At 39.7% G+C, this 9,909-nt stretch overlaps 1 protein-coding gene across 1 annotated transcript in view; it reads left to right on the plus strand.

The window, feature by feature from the left end:
• Window positions 1-9,909, plus strand: part of FAT2 (FAT atypical cadherin 2) — a 104,160-nt gene that overhangs the window by 14,910 nt on the left and 79,341 nt on the right. Inside the window, exons 3-5 of the mRNA XM_006893740.1 lie at window positions 3,122-3,180; window positions 4,575-4,886; window positions 8,154-8,364. Coding sequence (XP_006893802.1) covers window positions 3,122-3,180; window positions 4,575-4,886; window positions 8,154-8,364 — 582 coding nt within the window. The remainder of the gene's footprint in view (window positions 1-3,121; window positions 3,181-4,574; window positions 4,887-8,153; window positions 8,365-9,909) is intronic.

Here is a 9,909-nt window from a genome sequence, read left to right on the forward strand (position 1 = left end):
TTCATAGAGTTTCCAGAGGCAAGTCATTTCGGAAGTGGATTCCACTCCTGCTTCCAAGCTTGTTTTAATCAGGGAGCTCCACCAAACACTTTCCAGCATGGGTAACCATTATCATATTTGTCACATCAGTGTCACAGTGTTTAGCATCACAGCAACCACGAGTTCTGTACAGCAAATGGACAGACTAGTGCTATCCCACTCAGAAGACTATTTGACCAAAACTAATTAAAACCAGGCCTGCCAGCCCCAGATAAAAATCACCCACCTTTGGCTTGGTAGAATAACTTTCTCTCCACTAGGCCAAGAGAGCTCTCTCTATGACTCACAAAAAGTCTATGAACAATAGATCTAACTTTCCCCTATCCTACACCGTCCTCACAATCGAGACATGTTTGAGCCCATTGCTACAGTCCCATTGTGTTGAGGATCTTCTTTTCTTCTCTAACCTTGCACTTCTCTCAGCATGAGGTCACTTCCCAAGGACTGGAACCTTAACTGTTGTGAAGTGCCATTGAGTCGTAGACAACTCATAGTGATCCTATGAACGAAAGACCTGAACACTTGTTCAGAAAGTATAACTTTCATCATTTCTCTAAGTTCATAGAGTTTTCAGAGGCAAGCTTCCAAGTCTGTTTTAATTTGGGAATTCCCTCAAACCCTGTCCCCCATGGGTAACCATTATTCCATTTGACACATTGATGAAGTCTAACTTCTGGAATTATTTGCCCAGCATACAGATTGAATAGGTATAGAAAGTTTACAACCCTGATGTACACCCATCCTGATTTTGAATCATGCAGTCTTTCCCTTGCTCTTTTTGGACAACAGCCTCTTGATCTAGGTATAGGATTTACATGAGCATAATTAAATGTTCTGGGATCCCCATTCTTCTCAATGTTGGGCCATAGTCTGTTAATGATCCACATAATTAAGTGCCTTGGCATAGTCAATAAGACATAAACATTCTTCTGGTATTCTCTGCTTTTAGCTAGGATCCATCTTATATCAGCAATGATATCCCTGGTGCTATGGCCACTTATAAACCCAGCTTGAACGGACAGTTTTCTGTCAATGTACTGTTCTAGCCATTTTTTTATGCTCTCCAGCAATATTTTGCTTGTTGTTGTTGTTTTTATGTGCAATCGAGTCACTTGTGACTCATATTTCTCTTGCATGTGATATTAATGTTATTGTTCAAGAATTTTCACATTCTTTTGGATCACCTTTCTTGAGAATGAACAAATCTGGATCTCTTCCAGTTAGTCAACCAGGCATCTATCATCCGAATTTCTTGGCACAGACTGATGAGCACATTCAGGGTTGCATCTGTAGATGAAACATGTCAATTGATATCTCATTGATTCCTAGTGTCTTGTTTCCTGGGGCCAGTGGCTTCAGAACAGCTTGAACTTCTTCTGTCATCACCATTGCCTCTTGATCATATGATACTTCCTGAAATATTTCATTGTTGATTAGTTCTTTGTTGTACAGTGACTTTGTGTATTCCCTCCATCTTTTTTTTTTTAATGTTTCCTGGATCATTTACAATTTTGCTCACGGTGTCTCTCAGTTCTGCAATTAGATACTTGAATCTGTTTCTTTTTAGTCCTTTTAGCTTGAGAGACATGCTGAGGAAGTGCTAACTTTTAAAAAAAATTATATTGATTTGCATACAAAATTTGTATATATTATGTATCAAAAACTTACAGTTGTGCTTCACACATTTCTTCCTTCAAATTGTGTTCCAAATGATCACTCATATGCATTATGTATTATAAAATTAATCACCATTGATCCACGCCTACTATTATTACCCTGTCTTTTCAGATCCCCATTGGATATTTCTTAATTCCTTCACATCCCTCCCTCCACCCACCAAACTCTGATATCCTAGTGATTTCCTTTCCTTTCCTCTCTTTACCTTTTGCCCCTCTCCCATTCCTCGTTTAGACTTTTGTATGCATCTTGTATCCTTTTGTATCCTTCTATTTTTATAATAATGGTGTTATGCAGTATCTCTCCTTAGGAGACTGGGTTTGCTCAAACTAATGTTTTCCAGATTCTCCCATGTTATATTGAATTTTACAAAATCATTGATTTTTAATGCTGGATAGTATTCCACTGTGTGAATGTATAAAAAAAAGTCTCAATCCATTCATTCATTGGAGTTCTATGCTTTCATTCTCCAGCTCCAGCTCTTTGTACATTCTGTTACAATGCTTGGTTTTGTCTTCTGGAGTTGCCCTTTGAAACCTCATGTTCAGCTCTTTTACTTCAATATATCTTCTCTTTGTTTTGCCTTCTAGTGTAAATTTCAGAGTCTCTTTCGACATCCATTTTGACTTTTTTTCTTTCTTCTGTCTTTTTAGTGACCTTTTACTCTCTTCATGGATAATATCCTTGATGTCACCCCACAATTCACCTGATTATTGATCTTTGGTGCTCAATCCTATCAAACCTATTCTGAAGATGATTTTTAAATTCAGGCCTGATAAACTCAAGGTCATGTTTTGGTTCTTATGGACTTATGTTAATTTCCTTAAGCATCAATTTAAACTTGCACTAGAGTAATTGATGGTCTGTTCTAGTCATTAGCTGGCCTTATTATGACTGCTGATACTGAGTTTCTCCAACAATTCCCTCCTCGGATGTAGTTGGTCTGATTCCCATTGTAGTCCATCATATCACAATGGAGAGGGACATCATGCTTAGAAATGTGGAGAGTTAGCAAAAGAGAGAAGTCTCTCAGACAGTAACTGCTGCAATGGGTTTGAGCATGTAAAGAGTTATGTGGATGGCACAGGCTAAGACAGGGTTCGAATCTGTTGTTCATTGGTTTGCTGTGAGTCATGTGTGACTCTATGACACTTAATAATAGCAAGGCAAAACCCTAATGATGACAAGGGGGTGAGTTTGAACCCCATCTGACACTATTAACCGTGCTGCGGTCTCCTAGCTCTTTCATTTCTCTAGAGTTAGTTTCATTTCCCCTTAGTGTGCTTACTTTCAAACAACAAACGAATTCTGCACTATAATTTAAATGTCGTCTTTGAACTGCATTCCAAAAAATGGCCCCAGGGACATCTGTGATAATGTCCCCTTTTGTCGTCTTTCCCTCCAGGTCTGCTAGCCACGGGTAGGCAGCTAGACCGAGAGAGTAAGGATGAACACATCCTGGAGGTAAGTTAATGCTTGTGGACCTTTCATTGGATTTGACTTTGTAGGCAGGAAGCCTCCTGCAGGAGTACAGGCTGAGGGCTGCATGCTTGTCTGCAGGTGCTTTGGTTGAGAAGAAGGTGGGCCATGAGAAGAAGATATGTGGGCCAAACTTTGCTGTGGTGGTTGTGGAGACACTGGGGGTATTAACTGGTTTTCCAATAGTGTGAAGGAAAACCCGGTCCAGACTGAGGAAAGATGAATTGATTAGTAACGCCTGCAAAGAGTGCAGGAAGGATGAGCGTATACATTTACTATGACCTGTTGATTCTGGTTTTCAGTCCATCCCTCAAGCCTAGAGAAGTATCCCTAGAGCAAACACCATGTCACTAGCAAGGTCTAGGATGAAAACCAGATCTTTGGCTTCTAGATCTGTGTTTTCCCCAAAGATGTTTCTAAAATCACATCAACATTCCTGGTGTCCATTTCAGCGGAAGTGTTCACCACTGACTTTGTTGTTATGTGCCATTGAATAATGACCCTTCATACAGCAGAATGAAACCCTGATTCAATCAGAAGGGCAGAATGCTAGGTGGCGATGCTCCTTCTTACGTTGTCCTTAACTGATAGGTGGGTTTCTCTTCTCTTCAGGACCTCAGAAAGGGAGGTCACACATTCTTTAGGACAACTGAAAACATTTGCCTTCTGTGTCTCAAGCTCTTCACATTTCCTTTGTAAGAAATAAGTATTACTTGTAAGCAGCAGCTAACTGACCTTCTAATGTGTCTAGGGACCAAAACATTCTGCATTGTTAAGTGGTAGTATTTAATGTTTAAACATCAACATATGTCTAAAGTGCTAAACCTTTTGAGGTGGGATTGTCCCATCTCCTGCAACACCTTTGAGGTATTTATATGTGGAATAATTTGTCCCTTCATGAAATGACTCCTGACTCTGAAATTGTTTTAGTGTCTTTCACTCTCTGTCTCTCATTCCATGTACAAGGCAGCATGATTGACTCAAAAGATACCACCCACTCCTTCATAAACATTTTCTCATTTGTTTTATCTAACCTCAGGTAGCTTAAGGAAACCCAAGAACAAAGCTTATGAGAATTATGAGCAGATGAAAATTAAATGGTGTCTGAGTGACAGCTAATGGGCCTTCTTGAGGGAGTGCCAGGTTTGGCTAGAAGCCCTGTGACTCTGTCTCCTTCCAATCTTTTCTGGTTTCACTCTCTGTTCTCACTGACTTTCCTGTAGGCAAAGTTACTCAAGTTCCAAGTGGGTGAAGTTATGATAATAAAATAATGAGCCTACAGCAAAGAACAAGCTGGCATATAAGCTTGTGATGGGTCGCAATATATTCAGTGCTTTGCTTCTGGCAACTCAAGTGTTGATGATTGATTCTATCCCTAGGTAACTGTGCTGGACAATGGGCAGCCTCCCCTGAAATCCACCTCCAGGGTGGTGGTACGTGTCTTGGATGTCAATGACAATCCACCTGTGTTCTCCCACAAACTTTTCAATGTCCGCCTTCCAGAGAGACTGAGTCTGGCGACCCCTGGGCCTGTGTACAGGCTGGTGGCTTCAGACTTGGATGAAGGTCTTAATGGCAGAGTCACCTACAGTATTGAGGAGACTGATGAGGAAGGCTTCAGCATCGACCCAGTCACAGGCATGGTGTCATCCAGCAACACCTTTGCAGCTGGAGAGTACAACATTCTCACAGTGAGTATACGGACAGAGGCCCAAGGAGGCGTGGCTTCATGGTTTGTAATTTTATTATGGATACAGGAAGATAGTATCAGAACAAGAGAATGGTGGGTGCTTTAAAATTAGAAAAAGTGTGCACCAAGTTTGTTTCCTTTTGCTATTTTATTCAATCTGTGTGCCAAGCAAATGATCCAAGAAGCTAGATTATACAAAAGAACGCTGCTCTAGTACTGGAGGAAGTCTTATTAACAACCTACAATACACAGATCATACACCTTTGTTTGCTGAAAGAGGACTTCAAAAACTTACCAAAACCAAAGACTTCAGTCTTCCATGTGAATGTCACTTTGACCTAAAGAAAACAAATATCTTTACAACCAGATCAGTATGCAACATCATAATCAACAGAAAACACTGCAGTTGTCAAGCTTTCATTTTACTTTCATCTACAACCAATGCTATTGGAAGTAGCTATCAAGAGATCAAATGACATTATTCATTGGGAAATTCTGCTGCAAAACACTTCTTTAAGAGTTAAAATGTATTAAATATTAATAAGTGATTAATACTTGATATTTTCAAACATATACATGCAAAAGCTGGATAATAAACAAGGAAGATTAAAGAAGAATGGATAGCTTTAAAGTGTTGCAGGAGTGGCATCCACTTCCTAAACCACATGCCTCTAGAAACTCTATGAATTTTGAGAAACGACGATAGTTATAGAAAGGCTTCAAGTCTTTTGTTCATAGTGTTGCTATGAGTCCTGCTCGACTCTACAGCAAACAACAACAGCAAAGTGTTGCACTGACTAAAAAATACTGAACATATCATGAGCCCCTGAAAGAATGAACAAATCTGTCTTCGAAGCAGAACAGCCAGGAAGTGAGTGTGCCAATTTTCACTCACTTACATTTGACACATAATCAAGACCCATTAGTTCTTTGAGGACTAATACATAGTTAAATGGAAGAACCTTAGTGAACATGGATTGATGCAGTGGCTGAAAATGAACTCAAGTAGCAACAACTATGAAGATGGCACAGTGCTGGAGAGGGTTTTGTTATGATGTACATAGGGTCATTATGAGTAAAAACTGACTCAATGGCACCTAACAACAAAAAAGGAAGGAAACAGTCAGCAGGCACAGAGGTGGTACTTCCTTACCTAATCATCTCCCAGAGAAATTGAGAGTGTCGGCTTAAACCAAGGATTAGTATTTTGAGTCTGTTGCTTTGAGAGCTATAAATAAGGTTCTTGCTTGAGAAATTGACTCTGTTCTTTGAGATAAGGCTTTTTAAATACAATGGCTTTAAGAATTAAGATAAATCTTGAGTCTAAGCTTAACACTGCCACCTTATACCTGTATGACTTTGGGTCTTTGATCCTCTATAAAATGGAGATAAGAACAGTTTCCTCACAGGAAGCTAATATAGCTAATATAGAAATGGCTAGGCTCTCATGTCACATAACCTGATGCAACTCTGTTCTTGTAGTTTATCAGGCATATAATCCTGCTGATGTTGACACTTTAAGCCCAGTTTCCTTCTATAAAAGAGAAATTATACAACAGTTCTCAGAGGGCTATCGTGAGGATTAAATTAGATAATTTACATATAGCTCTTAAAACATAATCTGATAATAGATTAAATTATATAATTTACATAGAGCTCTTAAAACAGGATCTGGTAATAGTGAGAGTTTAATAGTTTTTAGTTTAAGGTGTTCAGTTCTAGTGTTATGTTATTAGGTGTCATTGGGTCAAATACAACTCATAGTGATCCTGTGAACAACAGATCTTAACCCTGTCTTATCTTGTGCCATCCTCATAATCTCTGACCACTTGAGCTCACTGCTGCAGTAACTATGTCAATCCACCTGGTTGAAGGTCTTCTCCTTTGCTGTTCCTTCGTCTTTCTAAGCATGATATCTCTCTCCAAAGAATAACCTCTCTCTTAGCAACATGCCCAAAGAATGTGAGATGAAGCTTCATCATATTTTCTCCAAGGAACACTATAGCTGCAACTACTCCAAGACATATCTGTTTGTTCTAGTGTTATAGTATGATGTTACATGCTGCTAATTGAAAGGCAGAAGGTTCCAATTCACCAGTGGCTCCACAAAAGAAAAATAGGAAATCTCTCATAAAGATCAACAGCATTGGAATTCTAATGAAACCTCAAAACTGACAACAGTGGGTTTGTTTTTGGAATGCTATTGAGAAGTGGAGGGGTGGTGAAGGAGAGGAAGACCTTCAATGAGATGGATCGATTCTGTGACTGGAGTGGTGGGAACGAGTATGTTTGAGATGGCGAGGTTGGCACAGGATAGAATGGCATTTAGAGCTCTTGTACATAGGGTCACTATGACTCACAAGTGACTCGATGGCACATAACAATACAACAACATTGAGATGTATCTTCATTAGCTAACATTGCTATAATAGAAATACTACAAGAAGATGATGTAAACAAATATAATTCATTTTCTCAAAGTTTAGAAGGTCAGAAGTCCAAATTCACAGGATCAACTGTAGAGTAAGGACCTTGACTCTTTTCAACATCTGTGGATCCAACATTCCCTTGGAGTGTCTAGGAAGTTCTCAGCACAGAGACCCTGGATCCAGAGGATAAGCTCCATTCTCAGCTCTTCTTACTTGGTGGTAGCCAGGTCCCTCTGCTTTCTGCTTACTTGTCTTTTCTTTTATCTCTTGTAAGATAAAGGTTGTTACTCAAGCAAGGGAGTCACTTAAGTAAGGATAGGACTCCAGATATGTATGCTTCACAGTAATCCTGCCTTATTAACATAAAGGGATTAGGATTTACAAGCCAGAATGAAAGGTACTTACATTAGCCAGATCACAAAATGAAAAAACTAGACAATACTAGGAACTATAGCCTAGCCAAGATGACACATACATTTAGGGAGTGGGGTAGTACCTAATTCAGTCCATGACAGGAAGAATAAAGGAAACAATATACCCAAAATCCATTTTATGAACCAACACTCATCTGCAATTAATAGTTTTATTATTATGTTTTCTCTATGAGTTCTTAGACACGAGTTATATGTTTTGTCACCACCGTGTCTGCAGCAGTTAGAATGATAGATTAATAAGCATTCAAATGTGTTGAATGAATGAACAAGAGGATGAGAAGCCAGTGTGGCTGGAGTCCAGGACACTCTGTTTCTTGACCTGGCTTCAGGGCTGCCTTGATTTTCTTGTCTTTTGTCTCTCACACTCCAGGCAAAGTCTCGAGTTCATTTTTCATCTCTTTTCAGATCAAAGCAACAGACAGTGGACAGCCACCACTCTCAGCCACTGTCCGGCTACACATTGAGTGGATCCCCCGGCCCCGGCCTTCCTCTATACCCATGGCCTTTGATGAGACCCACTACAGCTTTACTGTCATGGAGACGGACCCAGTGAACCACATGGTGGGGGTCATCAGTGTTGAGGGCCGTCCTGGTCTCTTCTGGTTCAATATCTCAGGTGAGAAAAGACCAAGGGCCCAAAAAGGGCTAGCCTTTCCCACCGTTATCATCCAGCTCCAGTCCTCATGATACAATGCTCTCAAGCCACTTAAGATCACACCTTCTAGAAGCCCCTTCTCTGACTGAGTGGTGACAACCTCTGCTCTGGGTTCTCTGGGGAGGAGGCAACAGGGGCACCACTCCTGTCCAACTTCCCTTTGCCTTTAGCCAGAAGATGAAGATCTCAGTCTAGTATCATGACCTGCTGTCAGGTGGGAATCATAATATCACTGGTAAACTTGCTAGTGAGAATGAGCAGTGCCTCAGTTACCCCAAGAAATAGCAAGAATAAAGAGGAAACCCAGAGGAGAAAGCACAAAATGTCTACTTCCTCTTCTACTTCTGTGTGAAAAATCAGTGTAAAACCAACTAGACTGATCATAAACTTGAGATTACTGCCCTCTAGAACCACACACTGGTCCCAGAGTCCACCCTCAAGATCAAGCAGAAGGTGTTCATTCTCACTTAGAAGACAATCAGGTCTAAATTTAGATGGTTTCTCTGAAGTTTCTTTCCGTCTCTAAATCAAAGTTTTCTTTAAACAGCTGAGAGACACAGGCAGGAGATCTGATAAATGCATACAATCCTCTTCACAGAAAATTGTACTTATATACACAAACATAATTTTGCATAGCAGGCATTCCAGGTTAAGAACTTCTAATTGGAGAGGAATCCTATTACAGCTTTTCATGCTCACCTCAGGTAAACTACACATCTATCCCAAACTTTTTTTTTATAATGCCTTTTATTTATGCATTCATCTTAACATATAGGGAAATTAAGGCATGGGAGACTTATGATTCTTCACAGATAGTGATCTTTCTCTACAATAAGGTATCCCAAACTCTTTAACCTCTTGGATTTACTTCCAGTTCTGATTCACTGCTCTTTTATTTAAATGGTTCCCATCATCTGAATTAATACACATACCCTGCAGAACGTTTAGAAAATACAAATGATTATTGTTGTTGTTGTTGTTAGCTGCCATCGAGTGAATACTACTCATAATGACTCTATGAACAAAAGATCTGAACCCAATCCTGTCCTGTGCCATCCACACACTTCCTGACACACAGCAGCCCATTGCAGCAGTCACTGAGTCAGTCCACCTAGTTGAGGGTCTTCCTCTCCTTCACCGACCCTCCACCCTTCCAAATGATTATACGGAAATAAATAAAAATCACTGAAAGTTCTAAAATATTTTTGTCATCTCATAATAAAACTCTGTACCATTAAGCAGTTACTTCCTACACTCTTTTCCTCCACTTAGTCACCAGTTTCTGTTTCTATAGATTTGCACATTCTGAATATTTCATATAAATTGAGTAATTTCTAATGTCTTTAGACAATTAGACAATTAGAAATTACTCAATTTATATGAAATATTCAGAATGTGCAAATCTATAGAAACAGGATGCATCACCTTTGACCGATAAATATTGCGACTAAACTTCAGAGACACTGATCCCAACATAAGGAACTACCATCAGCTGATGTGTTTGAA

This window comes from Elephantulus edwardii, unplaced genomic scaffold, assembly GCF_000299155.1.
Source record: "Elephantulus edwardii isolate Elephantulus edwardi_28Jun2011 unplaced genomic scaffold, EleEdw1.0 scaffold00130, whole genome shotgun sequence".
NCBI classification, from domain to species: Eukaryota; Metazoa; Chordata; class Mammalia; order Macroscelidea; family Macroscelididae; genus Elephantulus; species Elephantulus edwardii.